Genomic DNA, 21609 nt, shown 5'->3' on the forward strand with positions numbered 1-21609 from the left:
TGGATCCGAATTCACATCCCTTTGTTTTGTTCCCTGTGTCCTGAATGTCACGATAACCCTTTCTATAGCTAACTATCATGCTTGTTACTAAGGAATATTATATTAATTAATTAATAAAATGTTATAAATGGTTTATAATTATTAATTTTAATCAAGTTCAATAACAATAACAATTGCGGCACGTGACAACGTCGTTACAATTTATTGTTTCGGTCGGTTATGCAGTTCCTGCTTGTTCACTTTTTGCCATTGTTCATGTAACTTAATTTAATTTGACTTAATATGTAATGTACATGAATAAAGAAACAGATATATAATATTATCTATGCGTTGTTTTGTACAAAAAGGTCAACCCAAGAGCAGATCCTTTCAACATTTGATTCCATATCCTCAGGGCTATTGCTCGGCAGCTCATGCACGATTTCCTCAGCATATGATTCCTTCGCCTCCTCCAGAATTGTTTGGAAAATTTCGCACTGGATGTTGTCCTCCAGTTTCTTGCCGTTGTACCCTCTGAAATGAGTTGAAATTTAAAGTGCTGACCAGTGAGAAAAAAATTAAAACAAACCTCTGCCGCAGTCGGTCAAATAGTTTTGTATTGTCCGTCCTGAGCACAAACACTATGTCAAACCACCTCTCTGGGAAAAAATCACAGCCGTGGTAGTCGACAATAACGCCACCTCCTGACATCGTTTCTTCCAGTTCGTCGATCAACTTTAGAAAAAATTTCTTTATAACAAAGTGGAAAAAGTGAATTTAAAAAATACCCTGTCTTCATTGAGCACTGGGCATCTGTACTCTTCATCAAACTCGTCCAGGCAATCATTTTCTTCGGCGAACTTTCCGACCTTGATCCACTCGAAGCCAGTTTTTTCTGCAAGCTGTTCGCACAGAGACGATTTCCCAACCCCTGGTGTGCCTAGAGGGCCAAGGGAATATTTTAAAACCCTATCTCCAAGGTGCTTTTGTGATGAAACTCACCGGTTACCATTATGTTGGGCTTCGATCTCTTTCCAGAAGGCATTTCCATAGACTTTGTAAGGCCAGGTGCTATCAAAATAAAGAGCTGTTGCCGGTGTAACTTCCACAAGAATTACGGTTTATCCAACCTTACTTAGGACGACTTATGAATTCGGCGAAAATAGAAAAAAATTAAGATTAGCGCACAAAACGTGAGTTGTGTGATGAGCAGGATTCAGCTAGCTTGTCGCATGGTGCATTATTGTGGGTTGTGTGGGTCGTTGCACGCTGTTGATTACTTTGTTTTGTTGGTACAGTGATTTTTACTAAATTAAAATTTACTTTAATTTTGAAATTAATTCCTCAAATTACCCAGTTTAAATTGTTAACTAAAATACTACTGTTAAAATATCATTTGAATGAGAATAATTGAAATTTATTATTAAAAAGTCATAGATCCTCCAGATTATTTTTCACCTAAAACACTATTTGTTAGGTTGGCTTAGTTGGTGCTGACCAGTTAACCAGCAGTTAACGCCCCCTTCTTGTTGTTGTTTTGTTTCACAGCCTCTGGTTTTGCACCTTTTTGCTGGGCATGGCGGCGAACGAAGAAAGGAGTAGCTCACCTTTGAGCGAAGAGGAATTAAACAGATACGAGTAAGGATTTCCCTCTTAGTTTCCTTCTAAAATTAAATTCAGTTTTCTCAATGCAGCTACATAAATATGACCAATTTTATTGAAGTATTGTACTCAAATACATATTTTCAGTCAAATGCCCAACGCAGATGGAGGCTACACAGTTTCGTACAACTGGATAGACATCACTGCAGAGTTTACAAAGAACGTTAAAGGTTTGTTATTGTAATATACATATTATGTAATATTCAGCAACCTGTAAATTCGTCATCATCATTATGTACTATTAATTGCAGAGATGGAGTTGGGTGAGCTGCTGCATGATGAAATGTTCGGCTTGCTGGAGGCCATGTCCGCGATCGAGATGATGGACCCGAAAATGGACGCGGGCATGGTGTGCAATAGAGGAAGCAAGAAGGCACTGACCTTCGACCAGGCTGTGGAGGCAGGCGCGCTTAAGCTGAAGGAGCTAACCGCGTCAGAGCAGATCGGAATTATCGACTCAACGCTGGCGTGTTTAGTCTCATGGCTTGAGGGCCACTCGCTCGCACAGACTGTATTCACCAACCTGTACCTGCACAAGCCATACCAAATCGAGGACCGGCCAATGAAGGCCTTCAGCATTGCCGTGTTAAAGATCGTCGATCTCATTCGTGACTTCATCACTAAGTGCGCATATTTAACTGTCTATCTTGCTAGTGTAACATTGGTCTTGATCTCAGAGCGCTGGTTTTTGAAGAGGAGGACTTCCAGCTCATCACCTATGGCTTCCGGCTTGTGCCTGACATCACGGAAACCCGGGCTCTAGGCATGCTCAGGGAGGTTGAGGATGAGCTCAGCAAGAAGATGAAAGCCTCCAAGTCAAAGATCATGGAACAAAGTCCCAGAGACGAGCAGCTCATCGCTCAGGTACTTGAAAATCTATAAAGTGTTTAACATATAAATTATTAAAATACAAAGCATGAAGACACGCTGGCCCTGTACTCGAGGATAAAATTCACAAGGACATTCTACCTGGCACTCTCGGCCCTGGGAAAGCGCGACCAAACGCTTGAACAGGGTCGGTATCTTGGCGGCTGCTCAGAGCTGCTCGTCATTCTGCAGAAGACCGTGGACAGAGGCATCAAACCTGCGCCGCCCTGCACAACTTCCGGCTCCAACAGAGGTAGTAAAACTTTTAATAGAAAACATTGCAGCAATCCATTCTTTTCTAGGAAGATGCAATGTGATAAATCAATATTAATTATAATATTACTAACATGAGGAAATTCGCGTGATAATTTTAATTGAATTTTTAGACATCCCGACGATAATGGGCTTTGATCCTCTGGTAAACCAGCGTTTGCTGCCGCCTACCTTCCCGCGCTACACCAAAATCAAGTGCCGCGAGGAAGCGTTGGAGTACTTTGATGCGCTCGTGCAGCGACTCAAGACAGTTACTAAGATAAGCAGCTACAGTTCCTTCCACGCAGCACTGGTATTTTTTGCGATTTTACTCAATCCGTGGTGGAAATTGACTCTCGTACGATGTGCAGGACTTTTTCATCGAGTTCAGTCGCAGCAGCCCATGCATCCTGTCGCGCTCGATTCTGCAGCTGCTGTACCTGCCGCACTATAACCGGGTGCTTGGCGCGCACAACTTCACCGACATACTCAGGGAGGCGGCCAAGACATTCATTTGCCCACCGGCCCTGATGCCCAAGTCAACGCTACTCAACAACCCACAGGCTAAGGAGTATGTGGACACGTTCTTTGGGCACTGCGTACGGCCGCTTGGCACTTTGATCCAGATATGCGGTAATAACAGAGCCAGGCAGCGGGACAAACTCGCACATCTGCTGGAGGACTTTGCATCTCTCCAAGATGAGGTGAGTGGATTTCAATTAAGGCTCATTCAAGCCAACCTTTTCCTCGTCACAGCTGTTTTAGGTTGTTGAAAAGTATAAGTCACATAATACTTGACATCTGTGGTGTGTTTAATCCATTTGAACAATTTTTTAAAGTAATAGATGGTAAAAACCACACACATTAAAATTAATGAGCTGACCAAATAATAAGTCATCCTTAAGTGGGGACAAATTATTCACCACTAGGGCGACTTATTATTTGGTCAGCTCAAAACGTTAACTCAATTATTTGGCTGAAAAGTCCAAACTGGTGGCAAAACAAACACAAGAGTCTTGATGCTTGTAATTCCTTTCAGCAGTGAAACATATATGTGTACGAGGGAGTGGCTCTTATTTCTAACATAAAACTCATTAACCTTACATAACTGGTGGCTTTTTCAGAGCGAAATTTTGGGCTCTTTTAATTTTTCTTATGATTCTGTTGACAGGCAGAGCGAGTGGATGCGTTTTTGCACAACCTGTCATTAAAGTCAGACAACCCGCGGCCGCACCTCGCCTGCCTTGGCACTTGGATCCTGTACCACGCCCTGCGAGTCATGATCATGTACTTGCTATCTGGCTTCGAGCTTGAGCTCTACAGCGTCCATGAGTACCACTACATTTATTGGTAATAATCCCTCATATTTGTATTAAAAAGATAGATGAGGCAATGGTGTTTCAGGTATTTGTATGAGTTTCTGTATGGCTGGCTGGTATCGTCGCTGTCCAGGGCGGACAGCTTCATCCTCGAGCAAGAAGCGGCTAAGGACATGGAAAAAGCGTCTGGGCGCAGCTCGAAAAAGAGCAAGGCCAAGCGGAAGAACAGGAGCAGACCATACGGCCGCGAGATCGCGATGGCGCAAGTGCTGCTGAACATGTGCGGTGGCTACCATAGGGCGATGGTGGCCCTACGGCTGGGGGACAAGCTGCAGACGCCACACTATGAATTTGACGACGAGCGCGTGCGTTACGAGCATCGTTTCGCGCCATTTGCTAGTCTGATAACGCCGCCAATCATGCACTATCAGGAGTTCATGGAAATGACCTCCAACATCAAGGAGGGCCAGAACAGCGCCTACTTTTACATGCAGGGCGCCGACTTCTTTCACCAAGCCCGATCTTTTCTCGAAGGACTTCCCTTCCTTGACACAGAGGTGAGTTAGCCATTTTTAATGTATTAAAATAATCTATAATTATTTTCTTCAGAGGTTAGCATTGATTTACGCAAATAATTTTGTCACGCCCCTACGTTAATTCAATAAAAATGATTTCAGAATTGGTTTTCCTTTTTTTCTGTCCATTCTTATTTATGTTGGCCTTTACTATTTTCTCAGAATCCATAAAATACAATCATGTCTGCTCTTCAGACAATTTCACCTTCAAAAATTTCCCTTCAGCCACGCTCCCTTAATCTCCATTTCATTGCCTAATTTGTTGATGCCATTGAATTGCTTTCAGGGCCAGGAGTTGTTAAAAATCTGCAAAACAAACTTTGTGGTGCTGAAACTGCTAGGGGGCGGCCACAAAAAAGAATCTCCAGTGGAGCTCGACTTCTCCAGCCACCAGCATTTTCCGATTATCAAAGTGTGACCCGGCTCAGACTGTTTTGTTACTCGTGAGTAGTTTTTACCGTTTTACCATTGCCGCTCGTGACTGCTGTTTTGTTAACTCAAATCTTGTATTGGTCAATAAAAACGCTAATTTATATGTTCAAAACACAACATTACCTCACTCTATTTTTACTCAAATTGATCCAAACAAATTTAAGTTAACAAGCAAACACATATCAGGCCTTCTAGGATTGCGTTGAGTTGGCCAGTCCGGAAAGCGAAAAGTTGAGGTCCCACTGCCCGTTGTCGGACGGGGTTGGCGGGGTCGGCTTGTAGAAAATGACACCTGCCGGGCCAAGTTGGGCGCAGTCAAACGAGATCACAACCAACGGCCAGTCGTTGAAACGCAGCTCCATGTTCAGGCACGAGTGCAAATTCTGCTCGTCAGTGTGGATATCATACAGCTTGATGCACAGCGAGAGGATCGGCAGCTGTGGCAGAGGGATGCACAGTGCCGGCGGGTTCTTGCCTTTGAATACGAATTTTTAGAATCTTTGTGGGGACGTTTTTAACCAATTCTATTAATATTGTGTATTAAAAATAAAATACCTTTAGTCCTGAACGATATAAGAAAATCTAAAAAATATATTTCTTAACATGCTGTAAATTAATTCCCTTCATACCTGAAACTCTGGCGTTGAAAATTGACACGTTTGAGAGCAGCAAATTAAGCTGGATGGCGAAGTCACTAGGGAAGTAGGTGAAGTTCAGGCAACCTGGTTATACCGATTTTTAAAGTTGACATTCCTTACTACAATTTAATCAAACCTGTGTGGTTGAAGTTGAGTGGACTGATATCGTAGAGCGCGCAGCATCCGCACGCATTTTTCACGCACTCGCACTTGCCGGGCAAAGGCAGCAAGCCCTGTTGTGTTTGCGGAGAGTCGATCCGCGGTGCCAACAAATCGACTGTAAAATTTACAAACTCAGCGGAGACCAACAGCACTTTTTGTAAATGAAAATTATCAACCTCTAAAATCTCGACAATGCCAAATTGGTGAAGCAAAACATTTTGATAGTTAAAAAATGGAAAATCTTACAAGTGGAGAAGGACGCAGTGTAGATTGGAATTTCGTTGGCGGCGGCAAAGCAACCAAAGGTGAGGACAATGGCGATGCAAGCAACCACCATTTTTCCGTTTTCCAACTCGAAATACTGCGTTATCTGCCGTGGCCGCTCGCTTTTTATACCAAAATCACGCACATTTTAACAACTCGCGATGAATTTACAACTCGTCTCTTCCTTTTTACTTCTACGTCTATCTCTATTTTACAATTTGATTGCAAAATTGGACTCGATTGTGCGTAGTCGCGGCCCGACAGCCAATAACGAACACTTGACGTTGATAAAAAATAAAAAAGAAGGTGAAACCGTGTGCAGACAATGGGACATACAAGTTTTGTAGCGCTACACAGTGGAGTGTCGTAAAAGGGTCTCCTTAATTAGTTCGCTATCATTTTCCTTTTTTATTGGCCATCATATCCTCTTGTGCGTGGAAAAGCACACGTGTCGACATTAAGATTTTGGTATTTGGTCTTCAACTATTGCTATAACGTCGATCAACTACTGAAATTTGATTATTATTTTGGAATTAGAATAGGTCGCCGAGAAATGATGGCACCGATGGTCGATGTTTTGCATTTTATTTAACTTAATTGTTGTGGGTATAAAATTATAGATGTAAGGTTCAAATTGAAAACACTTGAAACATCATGAAATAAAAATATTTGGTTGCAATTTTTAGTAACCTGAAAATGAATGAAACAAATAAGACTCAACTTCAGGAGTATTAAACTTTATATTTTTACGGAATAATAAATATCAATTTTTTAATTTTCAAAAACGCTCAAAGGTTTAGTATAATTTTTATGCATTTCTAAATAGTGACGTACTAAATTGGTCGTTCGGATTTAAAACATAATTTCCTTGAAGGAAGTAACAGAGATGACGGAGCTTTCCAACTAGGAGGCCCTGGACGAGGATTGACGGCCAAGAGAAGGAGCACGCTTCCTTTTGGAGATTCAGCACTAAACTCGTAGCTGGTCGCCAAATTGTTTCGGAAAAAGTCTCTGCGCACCGGCTAAACCCATTCCAGTGGGGTGGGTCCAATTAAACCGCTTTGACTAGTTAAAAAAGTTCAACAACTAAAAATCAGTTCATTTTTAGGCTTAACTTTTATTAATAAATAAATAAATAATTTAAATTCAATTTTTGGGAGGCTTCTTCTTGGCGGGCTTCTTTTTGTTCTTGTTCTTATCGGGCTGCTCAGGCTCAAGTGGGTCGTAATCCTCGCCGACACCGGCCCCAGCGCTACCGCCCCCGCCTCCGCCGGCTCCGTAATCGATGCTGCCTCCTCCGCCACCGCCGCCAGGCGAAATCTGGCTGGGACCGAGGCCGCCACCGTCCTCAGGTTTCAGGAAGGCGAAGCCGTCGGCGCCCATGCGGAAACAGTCGAACTCAACGGCCAGCACAGGGTTGGAGTTCACCTTAGTCTGCCACTCAAGGCACGCGTGGAAGTTGCGTCCCGGCGTGAACACATTGAAAAACTTGGCGCAAAAATCGAAGCGGGGGATGAGTGACACCAAGCTCGGAATCGGGAAGCACAGTGGCGGCGGGTTTTTGCCTTGTAGAAAAAAATAAGACCTCTATTACAAAGATAATATACGATGGACTACAAAACATTATTATTTCTTCAATGACATGTTTTCAAATAGCTGCAAAGATTTTACAAATTTGTTAAGAGTAAATTACCAGAGACTTGCCGCTCCATCATGGTCCTCTCGTTCATCAGGAATTTAACGCCAAGTGCAAACTCGTCAGGGTCGTATGTAAAGTTCATGCAACCTGAAATAGAAGATATATTTATTTTCCATTTTAAATTTTTCATTGTTCCATTTGGCGAGAGTTTTTAGTCGTACCAACTTGGGTGATGTAGATAGTTTGAAGGGCCATGCCGGCACAGCATCCGCACGTATAGTCCACGCAATGGCACCGCTGCTGGCGCTGCCTGATGGGGAAGATGCCAAGGCTCCACCAGGGTCGTCTGGTGGTGGTCTCGGCGTTGTCCTGCTTGCCCTCATTATTAGCGCGCAGCAGCGGCTCTTGCGTCGTCAGGGTGGTGACGTCGGCATCCTCGGTGGTGGTGGTCGTCGTCGTCTCCTCTAGGTCGTGAGCCGACGAGAAGAGCGCCGCCAGCGAGAGGAGCAGCACCGCCGGCCGCCACAGCTGCATCTTGATCACTAAAAACCGTACACCAAAGTAAATACGAGTCTCTTTTGGCCTGCTTTATTCCTTTCCTTGGCGGCACCAGTGTGACGTCACGCATCACGGTGAAATAAAAAAGTTCAGGCATTTCGCGAGCCGACCTAAGAAAAGAAAAAGACACGGCGAGAGCGTTGACCTTTGCCGTACGTTTAGCATCTCGTTATTTGTTGTGCAAGCTGCGTGAGCGAGTGACACACTAACAATCGCATTGTGCGCTTTTGTATGTATGTGATTGAAGCCGATTTGTTTTTATCCGTGATTCGGTTTCATTGTTTGGGACATTAGCTTATTATTCTTTGCTCCACTCTCCTTAATTCTTCAGACTCCTTTCAAATTTTACGACTTTGCCCTTTGCATTCTCTTCAATGGTTTACATCTTTTTAGTACAGGCCGATGTTCTTAATTCCAGATGGTAAAATAACATCAACTTTCCTGGTGGCACAGAGCAATGAAATTTCTCCGTTTAAATTGTTGTATGCTAGATCCTTAAAATGTAACGCATGCGAAAGAAGAAAGACTTTTAAAAATAAATACTTGAATTTCATTTCTTGAAATATTTTTATTTCTCTTAATTTCACACAGCTGGAGAAATTTTAAAATAATTGAAAAAGTCACATTTTGTCAGTCATATTTATCGTGTTTACACTATTGTTATAAATATTACGGAAATTATTCTTGTGCATAATGAAAAAGAGAAATTAATTCTATTCTCTCGGTCTCCTGTTGGTTTTATGTATTTCTTCGATTTCTATAAAAGTTGTTGTTGGCAATGAGGGCAGATTCACTTTTCCTTCCACACGCATTGGTTGGATCCTGACAATGTGGGAATCAGAAGTCTTGCTCGCTGGTCTCGGCGTGGGTTTGGGCTTCTTTTTTGTTTTCTTCACCGGCGTAATTGGAGTAGGTTCATAACTGAACAAGAATTTAATCAAATTATAATGCCGATGAAAAATTGCTCTTAAACCAAAGTATACTGCCAACGTTTTGCTGGCAATTAAATACCAGTCAAATGAATAAGGGTCTTGTATTATTTGGATTTCAAATTATTTGGTCTCTTTAAATCATTTGATTTAGAGTCTGATTGGCTATAGACTCAATCAAAACTAAGAATAACGAGACTCACACGTCCTCCTGGAGGTTATCGTTAGTGTAGTCCTCGGGGTCGAGCTGGTCGTAGACGTCATCGACGTTGGACGGCTTCTGCGGCTGCTGGTCACTCGTCTGGCCGCCGCCTGCGGACACGCCACCCTCCTCGGGCGACAACAGCGCTACGCCCTCCATACCGACCTTGACGCAGTCGAAGGACATCTCGAACATGGGCTCACCAAAAACGCGGCCCTCCATGTCGATGCACGTGTGGATGTTGGGACCGGCCAGGTACACGTTTGAGAACTTGGTGCACAGCGTCACGAACCGCAGACGCGGAACCGGTATGCAGACCGGCCGCGGATTCTTTCCTGCGAATTATTTAAAATCTAACAATTTTCATTGATTCTTTTTGATCAGGATACCTGAGACGACCCGTTTGTACAGCATTTTGTTATTCATCGTGATGCTCACGGCCATTTCAAACTCGCTTTGGTCATACTGCATGTTTGCACAAACTGAACACCAAAAGAGTCATTATATAGGAATAGGAATATAAATTTCTTGTTTTAAATGTCTTACATTCTTGCCCAAGCGATGCAAACGACACGCCAGTGCAACATTTGCATATTCCCTCGAGGCATCTGCAAGGTCCTTTGCTCTCGGCTCTGAAAACGGTAGTGTCGGCACCTTTTTCTTGCGCTATTTCGGCGAAAACTAGTCGAAAAAAATTAAGCAAATAATTTAATAAAAAATCTCAAAAGGAATTCATAATATGTAGTTTAGAGAAACTTAGTTTAGGTTAGTGAGAAACCCGATTCTTTTTAAATGTTTCAATCGGAAGTAAAAGCAATTCCTCTGACAAATAGCTCACCTTCAGGGGGCAAGGTGACGTTGAAAAAGTAGCCGGGCGGGTGGGTACGGGCACAGCTTGGAGTAGCCAGATTCAGCAGGACCAGAGCAATCAAAGCAACAAATTTCTCCATTCCTGTCGCTTCACAACCGCCGCACATCTCGGCGCTGAGTTTCTTTTCCGCCTCGTCTAGCGTAATTATTCCCTTTCCCCATCTCGAGGATTTTCAACGCTCCTTGTTCCCTCTTTTTATTCAAATGCACAAAAGTAAGCATCGCAGCTATAAATACACTTTAAGATGCGGAGGTAATTTAATGTACAAATAAAATATGGTGTACCGCTAATCAAGCGAGCGGCCGTGCAGTCAGTGGGTCAGTCCCGTTAGACCGAAGACGCTGCGATGGGCGGTGGCGAAAAGGGGGTCAATGGGTTTCCGACCTTCTCGTTTCTATCGAAAATGAAAAAACCAGCGTTGATTCTTAAGCTTTCTAGACTTTATTTATCATTATTATGGCAATAAATAGAGTATCGCGCGAGTGACATGGTGACACCTCCGTCTTTTTTATTTGGTGAAAATTTCAGACGCTGCCCGACCGTGGATTTTCCAAAATTTATATCAAACATTCATTGTTGTGCTGACATGGTAAAATGGGCAATAAACCTCAGTCTATTATCGATTAATGAGCGGAGAGCGTGTATTACATACAATAAATAATCAATCGTTTCGCTTGCGATAGAAATTCAACAAAAACACTTTTCCTTAACAATTATATTTACATTGAGCAAATGCGGTGTTTCTTTCATTTTCGAGTATAGCCGATGGTATGTGCGGGCACGGAGAAATAAATTAAATAAATAAATAAATAAATTATTAATAAATTAAGTTGCGTGGCGGCAGGGTTACAAGCCCGTGGCCCTCGTGTTTCTGCGTTTCACGATGACGGACGCGGTGGGCTTGGCCGCCATCACCTTGTCCTTGGACTGCTCTTCCTCCTTGACGGGCTTCGAGCTGCTGCTGTTGTCGTCGTCCTCATCGTCATCGTCCAGACTGACCTCACCCACCTCGTCGACAAACTTCTCCATCTCGTCGATGATGTCAGACGAGTCGTCCTCGGTGGTTGTGTTGCTCACCGGCGCCTTGGTCGTGTCCGGCTTCGCAGTCGTTACCTTCTTCTTGTCGTCACCGTCATCGATGTCAGCCACCTCCAGCTCGCCGATGCTCTCCACCTGCGAAAAATATAATTTTAGTTTTAAAGGAAAATCTAAAGAGTAATGGTCTCTTCCCCAAGATTAAAAGCGATTGGAACCTACCTCTTGGACGACTTCGTTGATGGCGGCTTCTAGCTCGCTGCTAAAGCTACCTGGCTCCTCAGTGGCGTTTTCCTCCTCTTCGTCATCCTCATCCTTCTCATCCTCGTCATCCTTTTCCTCCTCATCATCTTCCTCATCGTCCTCATCATCGTCCTTTTCCTCTTCGTCGTCCTCCTCATCGTCGTCATCATCATCCTCCTCCTCCTCGGAAGACTCCTTCACGGGATCCGGTACTCTTTCAGGCTTGGAGGTGGTTGTGGTGGAGACGGAGACCTGGACAGAGGTTGTGGGTGATAAGAGGATGGTGGTGGGGGACTTTTGCGTTGTCGTCGAAGGGCTACTCACGGTCGCCTCAGTGGTGCTGGCGGGCTTAGCGGGTTTGGAAGGTTTGGCGGGTTCAACAGCCGGTTTAGCAGGCTTGACAGGCTTGGCGGGCTCCTCGGCATCCTTGGCTGGCTTCTTCTTCTTGACTGGTGTTTGCTCAGCCTCCTCGGACGCAGTGACGTCAGACGTGTTGGCGTCAGACGTGTCGGCGGCGGCGGCCTCGAGCTCCTCGTCAGAATCATCTCCAAACAGGTCGGAGAGGAAGCCGAACAGACCACCGCCCTCCTCCTCGTCCTCGTCGGTCTCCTCGCCCTCTGCAACGTCGTTTTCCTCGTCATCACCGTATTCAATCTCGATGTCATCGTCGTCATCCTCCTCATCATCGTCCTCGGCGTCCTCATCTTCATCGTCATCATCGTCCTCCTCCTCAGTGACGGCGCCCTCCTCGGAAGTGCCCTGCTTTCCCTTGTTGTTAGCGCGGCGACGGAACTCAATCTCGTCATCGTCGTCACCGGCGTCGTCGCCGAAAAGGTCGCCAAAGAAGCCACCATCATCGTCATCATCATCATCGTCATCTTCGTCGCCCGTGGAAGCGGGCAGGGGTGGCGCGGCGGTCAGACTCACGCCGCGCTCGCTGAACTTGAAACACGACACTCTGAGTGAGGCTTCCAGGTCGAGCACGGCGCGCAGCTCTAGACCAAGGCAAGCCCGGAAATCATCGCCTTCGCGGGCGATCCCGTACACGCGGCCGCAGAACTGGCTGAAACCGCCCGGCATGTCCAAACACGCGCGACGTGGTTTCTTCTCTGCAATTCAAATCCAAAAAATTAGAAGTATACATAAAGTATATGAAAGAATGGAAAAAATGTATACAATCTTTTTATGTAAAGCAGCAGGTGATTTAAAAATTTTTTATTTATATTAAATTTAATTTTTAATTTATTCAGTGAAACATTAAGTTAGATAAATATTTATGTTCAGATTCTTTTTTTCATTTGCTAGCTAAGCGCGTTGAACTTCAAATTTTCACAAGAAAAGATCCAGTTATTCTAAGCAGTACTGACACAGAGGACATGAAAGCTTGTTTTTTTAGTCTCTGTGCGGATGTTGCAAACAAACGCGACAATCAATCAATTTTCACGGCCCACTTACCATCGATGGTCATGGTTCGCACAATGACGTTATCTCCGAGCTTCATGTTGAGAGACAATTTATCACCTTTCTCGTACTTTAGGGACGCGCAACCTGCGAAAAGAATAATTATTTTTTTGCGGCAGAGCAATTTGTGGCTTTTTTAAAGTGGCGAATTAAAAACGAGAGGAGCAAGCAAACTGGTTTTGGGTGGCTGAGAGTGCTTGTTAGCACACTCTTGGACGCGCCAAAGTACCGTTCTGTAGAGAGGAACGGGCGTTAAAATCGCCACATAATCGCCTCGTGCTGAATTCCTTTTGTCCTCTAACAGCTCAGAGAAACAAGCCCAGATTTTGCTGGCAGATTGTTTTACAAGGACAAGGAAGTTTGAATGAATTTTAATTTCCCAAGAAAAAAAATGTGCCGCCATTATTCCTTTGCAGCATTAATACAAATATGGAATTTTTGGACCCATATTTTTGAATGTCATTATAATTTATTATGAATCGTACCCTTGCTGCTGATGGGCAGGATGGGGAGGGCAAAATTGCGGCAACAGTTGCACTCGAGCTTGGTGCACTTGCAGAAGCGGTCCGTCGTGTTGAGTACTTCGTTCTCCACGGCAGCCGGGGTCACTTCAGCGACGGCAGCGGAGGTCACCTCGGCCACTGGTGCCGCGGTCGACGCCACTTCGGCGACAGCAGCCTCGACGGCCTCGATGACATCGGTTGTTGCCTCAGCATCTTGTCTCGATTGGATCACTTCAGGGAAAAATCAGCAAATATGATTTAAAATCAGCTACTTCATAAAAAAATACAAATTAAAATTGCTCAAAGTAATTTGATACTGAAGAAAAAAATATGTTTAAAATATTTCAAAAACGGAGTAATTTTTACCAATTAGTTTACAGTATTACAGTAGTACTTGAATCCTCGCATATCAAGTAATGTAGACCGTCTCACAGTGGATTTTTGAGCAAAGTCCTTTAGGAAAATTTTGCAAAAAAAATAGCTCACCTGATCTGGCGGAAGCGGAGGCGAGGAGCAGGGAGAGAAAGAGCGCGATTGTCAACCTCATCTTCTTGTTGTTTTGATTGCGGCTCGCGGAGAGTGGACGGCTGGCTGGTGGCTAAGCCGCGGATTGGGACGTGTCGGCCGCACCTGGCGGAGCAAACAAATCAAGGATCGCGCACTACGAACGGACACAGGCAAAGGCCGGCCACCGACTGCACTGCCCGGCACCACTTTTGTGCGTGTGAAAATTGATAGAGGAGAGTAGAAGGGGTTTCTTAATAAAGCACGCACACAAACGCACCATCCACACGCGGTTTCGTTATAAAAAGGCCAGCCCAGGCACGGACTGTCCTTGGAGAGTGGAGATTAGCACGAATTGTAGACTTGTGAGCATTTAAAAACTGATTATGTGCGGTGGAATGCAATTGATTCTAACGGAGATACCCGGAAATTTATGACTGTCCAGATCCGAAGCGGTTTGGTTTTAGCAGTACTTTTTCAGTTTTGCAAAAATGTAAGTTTATTTAGTCTGCATTGCTGTTTTTTTATATGTCTGCAACATTTTTTTATTAAATTTTAACCAATTTCTTTTTGTAAACGTTTTAAAATATAATCTGAAAGGACAGAAAATTTGAGGGTCTTGAAGACTAAGAATTGTTTTTCAAAAATCAACAAGAATCCTTCAAATTAAAAAAAAATGTCAGAAAATAGCTTTCAGAAACCCAACAGCAATAAAAGCCTCTTGTGAAGAAAATGCAACCATTCGTTTAAATTCAAGAGACAGAGTAGAATTTTAATTTTGAATACCGGTTAGGTATCGCGAAACGGAAATTAATATTTGCACATCACAGACTTCCGAGTTGAAGTTTGAGCTTGGGACATGCCGGGCCTGAGTGGCTAAAAGAAGCAGATTTTGAGATCGCCGCGGCGGCCAGAATAAATAAATAAATAAAGTACGCGGTGCACGCGGTTTGCTGGCCTACATTATCAGAAGCGGTTATCGACCTGGTTCAGATCGCGCGTTTGACACGAACTTCCCAAAACACAGTTAGGGGACTCTTTGGAAAAGTGCCGGGAAATACCTGGTCTAGGAAGATGCTTGGCAAGTGGGCACTGACGGAGCCGCTTGCTTTTCGTTCCGTTTGCCGTGGCTCCTTGGGCTCTTCTGATGAGCAGGAAAATGAACAAGAGGAATGTCGGTCATCAGGGGGCGTGCGGCCCCTCCATCCTCCCAGCGCTGCTCCTCTGGCTCCTCTGGCCAAATTTTGAGCGTCCAATAATTATGTCACTCGCTGGCATTCCGATCGGCCGCCAATTTCGTCGTCTCTTCCGAACAGTTACGCGCGCACACTTGCTTTGGTGCGGCCGTGACCCGCGTGGCCGCCGGCCGCTGCATTATTACCGTTCTCTGTTGTCTCCGTCAAGGCTGCGTGCGTGCCATTCGATTCCTGCTGATGATGCACGCGCCTGCCTCGTCCTTTCCGTGATTCCGATTTGACACGCAGATCGGAATGCTAATTCGTCTGCCCTGCCGAGAGTTTTAATTAGGCTGCAGGTGGCTTTGGCCATGCATTTCAAATCAAATTTCATTTTTGGAAACTTATAATGAGACCAAATCGTGCAATGTAAATTATCTTAAATCTCATTAATTATAGGAGTTTTAAATCTATTTTGCAATGAAATTACACAAGGTTTTGGATTGATCATTTCAGATAGATTTTTTTCTTTCCGTTTTATCTTCTCTAATCAGAAATTCAACATTTATCTAAAAAGCATCGTTCGTTTAAAAAAAATATCCAGTCTAATATGCGAATTGGCACTGATTTTTTTAACGAGTTGTTTTAAGATGGTTCTGTCGCGGGGACTGAAGCATATATTAAATTCAAGCCAAACAGGTTCTTAGTCCTCTTATTAGTTTCTCAGAACCTTTGCTATTTGGTCAACAGAATTTTGACAGGAAGCCTTTTTGCCACGCCTGTCGCAATGTTCATAATATTTGCAAAGAGTGGAATATAAAATCAAAATAACTTTTACCAATTAGTTCACAGCATTAATTTATTACTTTAATCATCATATCAGGTAATATAGACCGTCTTAGATCACAGTAGATTCTTCATCTTGCAAGCAATTCTTGCGTGCTTGCGAATTTTTAACAATCGAGTCAATATTTGCTATTTCTTCAACAATCAAAAGCACTGTCTCAAACCTGCTCTTCCGAATTTGTGTACAAAGAGGTAAAAAGTGTTTGAATATGTTTCTCAGAAAGTGTGAAGAGTAATTCTGTGGCATTGCACCGCGTGCTCCCTTGGTAATAATTTTTGGCTGTTCCAAGGATTGCTTTCGGAATTCACCTGAAAATTTCATATTTATTGCAACCTTGTTGGCTCGCGTGACCATTTTTGAACACGTGTTTACTGCATAATTCATAAATTGGCAGACGCGGCGAGGAGGAATTAAATTAAGGAAGGGGATACGCGCGTCGAAAACGAACGGCGTGCGGAATTTTGCTAATGATGTTGCGGTGTTCTATTGCTGCGGCGCTGCGCATAACGGTTCAACCCACCGATCACGGCTGCACAGAGCAAACGCGAGATTAAAAGAGAGAAGAAAAAATGTCAAGTCGTGTCCTTCGAAAGGTTTCCCCGCGCGTCGGCCCCAAAGTAGAGCGTTCAAACAATGCGTCTCGCAGCTCATTTTCATACATTGCCCCCTTGGAAACGATGACGTCAGCCCCCGTGCTCCGGGATGATGCATACACGACTTTCTTTTTGCGTCTTTTTAACGCTTCTTCGGAATGATCTTTTAGCTTCCTGCAGCGAGAGCAGGATGGGGAAAAACTGCGACGATCGCGTTTAAGTGTGTTTGGTTTACACAATGTGTGCGATTAACCCATTAGCACTGAAAAGAAGTAGAATGACGAACAGGGGCACACTCGTCGAAAACGATTTCCTCCTCGTCGCGCACAGCTCGGCACAACAACAATTTTTTCGTTTTGCACGAAGCAGAACGAGCAAGAAACTATTTCAAGAGCTATTTTCTTGTGAAAATATTTTAGTGAATTTACCCTCCAATTAATAAAATAAACTGTTTCACTATGTATTTTCTACAACTAAAAACTATTCTGCGGTCTCGATGAAATTGCTCATTAAGCTTAATCAACTAATTATGCAAATCGAATTTGTTGCAAGAAGAGGGTAAAAATAAATTCTACAGTAAAAATTTGGGTTTTTCTTAACGTAATAGTACTTAAAAAAGTAAGGGGAAGGAAAATAGTTTATATTTCACTGCAAGAAAGGCTTTCTGTGTTGTTTTAAAGTATTAAAGAAAAAATCGTAATAGAATAGTGAAAGTCTCGTGGTTGGCGTGACTTGGGAAAAAGATGAGTACTTTTTTGGTGTTTAAAAGTCTGATTTGATGAGGTTCTTCTAGTCAGCCATCGTATCATATATAGGGGTGCGACAACTCTAGAATGGAATTAACTTTAAATATTTCTAAAGCCCATTCCGAGCAAATTTTCTGTGCTTGTAGCAGAAATTTTGAGCAAAAATAAACATTTTGTCAAATAAGTTCATGCCAGCCTTGATATTAGCCTTGTTATTTATTTAATATTTGATGCCGTGCCAATTTTGATTTAAAACTAATCCTAATTTTTAATAGAGTCACATACTGGCAAGATTATTTTAATGGTGCTGCCAGAATGTTTTTAAAATACAGGTTTATTTCCTGAAATTCATCATCAGTGACTTAATTTGAATAAAAATATTTTTGCTATGAGTGGTAGCGTAAGTTAAATTTTTCTTTGTGTGTTTAAATAACAATTTTGCTAATTTAATTTCAAAAGAAAGAGTTTTTAATATTAGTTATTTTTATTGTTTTTAAGGATTTAATTGAAAAACGACGAAGAAAATTATCAAGTTGAATTTTACAGTATTTCTGAGAAAAGATACGACATTATGAATAAATGAACTAACAATAATAAAATTGTTTTCATTCAGGTGATCTCAAACGGTTTTACCGTTCCAAAAGTGTTTCAGTAAATGGATAAAAGCTGCTCGTTCAACGTTAATTAAATTATTTTAGGACATCCCCATTTTTGCTAGTTTATCCGTTTTCTTTTCAATTTATGGCTTTAAAAGTGATTTCTTCTCGAAGCTTCGGCTGCAAACTGAGAACTGAAACTGTAACGTCGCGATTTGCAGGGGATTCGACTCGAGTGGGGGCGCAACAATGGGCAACAATCATCATAAATCGCGTGGAGGAGTGAAAATGTGTTCCACCTTTGCACGCGCGAGCAATAGTCGGGCGAGGCGTGAGTGGCTGCTTTTTGAAATGTCGGTCAGCAGGTAAAGGGTTTCGAGAGAGCGCGAAGTGTGTCGTCCTCGCGCTGAGCGCCGAGTGCCGAGAGTTAGACGGCAGCCGACAGCGCAGCAGCCAGCATGCGACTCGTGCTCCTCGTGGCCCTTCTCGTGTCGGCCGCATCGGCCAAGTCCTTCCTCACCCGTGAGTGCCCAAATCCCAACGAATTCGATCATTCCTCTCGAGCGCGCCTAACTGTTCTCCGCGCAGTTACTTTTCTCTCTCTCTCTCGCTTCTCGGCCACCAGCGAAGAGCCTCTTTGAAACGGTTAATTTTTTGTGAACCCAAGCTAGGGGGCTATTCATTATATTGACTCGGGAGACTTGGTTATTCTTTTTCCTTTTCCTGATGCGATGCCCCTCCGCACAGGCACTATTATTCGTAGTTCATTTACAGGTTTCGTCGAAATCAAAAGTAAAAAAGCCGCTAAAGAAAGGTCGCTCTCTACCCGCATTTTTTCTTCGCTCACAAGGAAATTACCCTGTATTTTACAAATGTGTCAGATTGAAAATGGCAAATTTTGTGTCTTTTTAGAATAAATAAAACTTCCATTCTTTGGCATTCAGCCAATTAAAATACGCAAATCGCATTTCAAATCTTCTATTTTTCTCCAACAACCTTTGAAAATAAGCTTTTCTTAATAAATTCATATGGATGGTTCTAACAAATATGTCATCGTACAACATTTTAAAACTGAGCATTGTCTAATTGTTAAATATGTATATAGGTCAGAAAAAAAGCCATAAAAACTGTGCCATGAACCTCTGTAAAAATTGACAGTTCCAAAAATAATTACAGCCACACTCATTTTGGTTGAATTTTCTTGACCTTTTATATGTTTTTGTGTGCAGAGCTGCTGGGCTTGGACTTTGGCGTAAGTAAGGGCGGCCCAAAGGCGGACGCGAAGCAGGACAGCAGCCCCATCAGCAACTGTGTGTGCAACGGCCCCGGATGCGTGTGCTGCAACGACTTTAATCTCACCTACATTGACCTAGGCGGACCAGGCAAGTTTAAAACCCCATTTTTTATCGCTCTCTTTATTCCTATCCCGCGGCATGACTAATTTCTAGATCAATTTGTCTTGAAAAGTGGACTAACAGGATCTTGGCTGTACAATGAAAATAGAGCTGTAGCGGTTCCCGCTTATTGGCGTTAACTTAGTTTGTAACCTTTAGATGTCACTTGTAACTGTATGATAAGCTTTTCTAATTTACCCTGTATAATACACCTTCACTGACCGCTCACCTACGCACGCATACGGTCATGTCGCATTTACCTCTCCGGCCGGGAGTATAATGTCGTGCGCATAATATGACGCTTGTAATAACTTATAGACCCGAAGATAATACCGGGGTAAGCATTGTATTTAACTGTGATAATAATTATTGTTATTCTCGACTCGCATATTGATGCGTTAATTAATTGTTTATATATTGACTTTCCTTTGAGATTTTATTGTGAATATTTATTATGTAAAACTTTACAGTCTTATTTATGGATTAAATCTACGTCTACAAAGGAACCAGATGCATTTCCTTTTGGCTCGAACCGAGTACCCCACAGAGCAATATTCCTCGAACAATATGCATTTGTATGGAAATTAATCGCTCTCGTCATGCTCCCAACTTGGAAATGAAATTGAGTTGCACTTTTTTATTACTTTCTCTCTTTCTTGCGTTTTTTCTCTCCTTGCCTTGTTGGTCGCCGCAAAGCCGCTTTTTACGCTTTTACTCCTTTTATTCTCACCTGCTCACTCATTGTTGTGATTTCCCTTTTGCACGCAGGCTGCGTGAGTCTGAAATACCTTTCTCCTGAGGAAGGAATGGCTGTGAACGTCTCCTACGGTGACAGCCTGCTTCACAGCGAGGTCGTCAAAGGTAAGTTATCATTTGATCGCTTTCTGAACTGCTTCAAATAATAACATGAACTTTCATAAAACGTTTCTAAAAATATCCTTTTGAGCAAAAGCGTCCCTTTTATTTCTGTGAAGCCATGTAATTTTATTTCGTCATAATTTTTAAATAATAATATGCGTGATAGATTAAAGAAAACGTTTGCAATTATGCAAATTAGAAATGCCAGTCTTAACAACCTTCTTTGAGCGATTCATTGAAATTAAAACTAAAAATACACTGGCATTATCTTTCATTTGTACGATAACATTTCAACTCAAGATGCACAAGAAGCAGCTCTATCTCTACTTTAATTTAATTAGTAAGGTTCTGATTAAGTGAATATTTTGTTACGTTTTGTTTCTCATACCTGATTTCTCCTTATTTATTTTTTTTTTGTAGAATTCTTTTACTTAGAGTTTGAGACCCCTCAATATATTATTTTAGTTTAGTAATATTTTTCGTTTCTGTATAATATTACTAACGCACAATCTGTGGCAAGTCCCGTTGCAATTTATGGTGTAAATTATACAGGCCCGAACCCTGAGCCGACGTGCATGAGCCTGCTGACGGACCTGGCGCAGGTGTGCGCCCGCATCCAGGACCTGCAACCGACCTCAGATGGCATGCGGGGCTGCGTGAGCATGGAGCCGCGGCTGCTGGGCGAGTCGACGGCCGAGTACGACCTAGGCTGCTTCCGCGTCGGGCCTGAAGGCATGACCTTCGACCCTCCAGCCAACAACACGAGGCCCGCCACCACCCAGGGCGAGGCCGGAACCGCTCCTGAGGAGGAGGAAGGCGAGGGCCCGACCGAGGAGGAGGTAATCGCGGCTGTGAACGAGACCGCTGAGCAGGGCCTCGCCTTCCTCGGCAGCCTTTTCGGCATCGACTTTGCCAGCCTGGCCGGCAACGCCACCGAGACCCCGGACGCTGCCTCTGAGGCCCCCGTCGCTGAAACCAGCACCACCGAGCGCGCCGCCAGGGCCATGGTCGTGGCCAACAACCCCCGCCTCAACGAGGTCTGATCTCCCGAGCCAATGAGAATGAGTGAAAACCGGTCTTCAAGGGTGCAAAGCCCACGTAGTGTGCTTATTTATTGCTCTTTTCTAGTGTCTTTCCGCTTTTCTGTATACTTTTTACAAAATATATATTATTAATTGTAACAGGATTAGCGTTTTTTCTTTTTGAAGCACCCTATCAAACCCCACATTCACAGTCGTCAAGGGTGCCCCCACCCCCTCAAAGACTGGAGTCAAGGGGGGATGACGTCTAAATATTTTACTAAAA

General features: G+C 43.3%; 7 protein-coding genes across 8 annotated transcripts; 2 read left to right on the top strand and 5 right to left on the bottom strand.

Moving 5' to 3' along the window:
- Positions 1-128: 128 nt before the first annotated feature.
- On the bottom strand, positions 129-1218 carry Ak6 (adenylate kinase isoenzyme 6). Its single transcript, XM_065492743.1, has 5 exons — positions 1110-1218; positions 982-1050; positions 768-919; positions 569-714; positions 129-513 (listed from the first exon to the last, which is right to left on the bottom strand). The coding sequence occupies exons 2-5, from the start codon at positions 1028-1030 to the stop codon at positions 324-326; spliced, it is 537 nt and encodes a 178-aa protein (XP_065348815.1). The 5' UTR covers positions 1031-1050; positions 1110-1218; the 3' UTR covers positions 129-323.
- A 262-nt stretch (positions 1219-1480) lies between these two features.
- Positions 1481-5208, top strand: Naa35 (N-alpha-acetyltransferase 35). Its single transcript, XM_065492908.1, has 10 exons — positions 1481-1617; positions 1729-1811; positions 1893-2265; positions 2319-2505; positions 2557-2761; positions 2895-3073; positions 3132-3464; positions 3932-4110; positions 4165-4636; positions 4941-5208. The coding sequence occupies exons 1-10, from the start codon at positions 1556-1558 to the stop codon at positions 5070-5072; spliced, it is 2205 nt and encodes a 734-aa protein (XP_065348980.1). The 5' UTR covers positions 1481-1555; the 3' UTR covers positions 5073-5208.
- A 69-nt stretch (positions 5209-5277) lies between these two features.
- Positions 5278-6621, bottom strand: LOC135945306 (uncharacterized). The gene is made up of 4 exons (XM_065492909.1): positions 6133-6621; positions 5861-6001; positions 5716-5808; positions 5278-5561 (listed from the first exon to the last, which is right to left on the bottom strand). The coding sequence occupies exons 1-4, from the start codon at positions 6221-6223 to the stop codon at positions 5278-5280; spliced, it is 609 nt and encodes a 202-aa protein (XP_065348981.1). The 5' UTR covers positions 6224-6621.
- Positions 6622-7251: 630 nt separating this feature from the next.
- LOC135945309 (uncharacterized) lies at positions 7252-8380 on the bottom strand. The gene is made up of 3 exons (XM_065492914.1): positions 8011-8380; positions 7844-7936; positions 7252-7715 (listed from the first exon to the last, which is right to left on the bottom strand). The coding sequence occupies exons 1-3, from the start codon at positions 8321-8323 to the stop codon at positions 7297-7299; spliced, it is 825 nt and encodes a 274-aa protein (XP_065348986.1). The 5' UTR covers positions 8324-8380; the 3' UTR covers positions 7252-7296.
- Positions 8381-8880: 500 nt separating this feature from the next.
- LOC135945308 (uncharacterized) lies at positions 8881-10624 on the bottom strand. The gene is made up of 5 exons (XM_065492913.1): positions 10317-10624; positions 10025-10159; positions 9868-9960; positions 9480-9813; positions 8881-9268 (listed from the first exon to the last, which is right to left on the bottom strand). The coding sequence occupies exons 1-5, from the start codon at positions 10453-10455 to the stop codon at positions 9061-9063; spliced, it is 909 nt and encodes a 302-aa protein (XP_065348985.1). The 5' UTR covers positions 10456-10624; the 3' UTR covers positions 8881-9060.
- A 143-nt stretch (positions 10625-10767) lies between these two features.
- On the bottom strand, positions 10768-15313 carry LOC135945307 (protein starmaker-like). Of its 2 annotated transcripts, XM_065492910.1 has the most exons (7): positions 15157-15313; positions 14078-14221; positions 13574-13822; positions 13083-13175; positions 11952-12736; positions 11607-11879; positions 10768-11522 (listed from the first exon to the last, which is right to left on the bottom strand). In XM_065492910.1, exons 2-7 carry the CDS (start codon positions 14136-14138, stop codon positions 11196-11198), a joined length of 1788 nt encoding a protein of 595 aa, XP_065348982.1. In that variant the 5' UTR covers positions 14139-14221; positions 15157-15313; the 3' UTR covers positions 10768-11195. The 2 variants fall into 2 exon arrangements, with proteins under 2 accessions (XP_065348982.1, XP_065348983.1); XM_065492911.1 differs by lacking the exon at positions 15157-15313 and having other exon boundaries at positions 14078-14349.
- A 3172-nt stretch (positions 15314-18485) lies between these two features.
- LOC135946432 (uncharacterized) lies at positions 18486-21490 on the top strand. Its single transcript, XM_065494643.1, has 4 exons — positions 18486-18574; positions 19282-19434; positions 20215-20307; positions 20857-21490. The coding sequence occupies exons 1-4, from the start codon at positions 18511-18513 to the stop codon at positions 21345-21347; spliced, it is 801 nt and encodes a 266-aa protein (XP_065350715.1). The 5' UTR covers positions 18486-18510; the 3' UTR covers positions 21348-21490.
- The last annotated feature ends 119 nt before the right edge of the window (positions 21491-21609 follow it).

The sequence above is a fragment of the Cloeon dipterum genome, chromosome X (genome assembly GCF_949628265.1).
Source record: "Cloeon dipterum chromosome X, ieCloDipt1.1, whole genome shotgun sequence".
Taxonomy (NCBI): domain Eukaryota; kingdom Metazoa; phylum Arthropoda; class Insecta; order Ephemeroptera; family Baetidae; genus Cloeon; species Cloeon dipterum.

Coding starts and splice junctions, on each gene's coding strand:
- LOC135945307 (XM_065492910.1), bottom strand. CDS start 14,138: ATGAGGTTGACAATCGCGCTCTTTCTCTCCCTGCTCCTCGCCTCCGCT. Junction 13,823..14,077: donor CTCCGCTTCCGCCAGATCAG/GTGAGCTATTTT, acceptor TTTTCCCTGAAG/TGATCCAATCGAGACAAGAT. Junction 12,737..13,082: donor GCGAACCATGACCATCGATG/GTAAGTGGGCCG, acceptor TTTGAATTGCAG/AGAAGAAACCACGTCGCGCG.
- LOC135946432 (XM_065494643.1), top strand. CDS start 18,511: ATGCGACTCGTGCTCCTCGTGGCCCTTCTCGTGTCGGCCGCATCGGCC. Junction 18,575..19,281: donor GGCCAAGTCCTTCCTCACCC/GTGAGTGCCCAA, acceptor TTTTGTGTGCAG/AGCTGCTGGGCTTGGACTTT. Junction 20,308..20,856: donor TCACAGCGAGGTCGTCAAAG/GTAAGTTATCAT, acceptor TAAATTATACAG/GCCCGAACCCTGAGCCGACG.
- LOC135945306 (XM_065492909.1), bottom strand. CDS start 6,223: ATGGTGGTTGCTTGCATCGCCATTGTCCTCACCTTTGGTTGCTTTGCC. Junction 6,002..6,132: donor CACTGCGTCCTTCTCCACTT/GTAAGATTTTCC, acceptor TAAATTTTACAG/TCGATTTGTTGGCACCGCGG. Junction 5,809..5,860: donor ACTCAACTTCAACCACACAG/GTTTGATTAAAT, acceptor CGGTATAACCAG/GTTGCCTGAACTTCACCTAC.
- LOC135945309 (XM_065492914.1), bottom strand. CDS start 8,323: ATGCAGCTGTGGCGGCCGGCGGTGCTGCTCCTCTCGCTGGCGGCGCTC. Junction 7,937..8,010: donor TATCTACATCACCCAAGTTG/GTACGACTAAAA, acceptor CTTCTATTTCAG/GTTGCATGAACTTTACATAC. Junction 7,716..7,843: donor GATGGAGCGGCAAGTCTCTG/GTAATTTACTCT, acceptor TTTTTCTACAAG/GCAAAAACCCGCCGCCACTG.
- Ak6 (XM_065492743.1), bottom strand. CDS start 1,030: ATGGAAATGCCTTCTGGAAAGAGATCGAAGCCCAACATAATGGTAACC. Junction 920..981: donor GCCCAACATAATGGTAACCG/GTGAGTTTCATC, acceptor TTGGCCCTCTAG/GCACACCAGGGGTTGGGAAA. Junction 514..568: donor TTTGACCGACTGCGGCAGAG/GTTTGTTTTAAT, acceptor AACTCATTTCAG/AGGGTACAACGGCAAGAAAC.
- LOC135945308 (XM_065492913.1), bottom strand. CDS start 10,455: ATGTGCGGCGGTTGTGAAGCGACAGGAATGGAGAAATTTGTTGCTTTG. Junction 9,814..9,867: donor GTACAAACGGGTCGTCTCAG/GTATCCTGATCA, acceptor AATAATTCGCAG/GAAAGAATCCGCGGCCGGTC. Junction 9,269..9,479: donor GATAACCTCCAGGAGGACGT/GTGAGTCTCGTT, acceptor ATTCTTGTTCAG/TTATGAACCTACTCCAATTA.
- Naa35 (XM_065492908.1), top strand. CDS start 1,556: ATGGCGGCGAACGAAGAAAGGAGTAGCTCACCTTTGAGCGAAGAGGAA. Junction 1,812..1,892: donor GTTTACAAAGAACGTTAAAG/GTTTGTTATTGT, acceptor TATTAATTGCAG/AGATGGAGTTGGGTGAGCTG. Junction 2,266..2,318: donor ATTCGTGACTTCATCACTAA/GTGCGCATATTT, acceptor TCTTGATCTCAG/AGCGCTGGTTTTTGAAGAGG.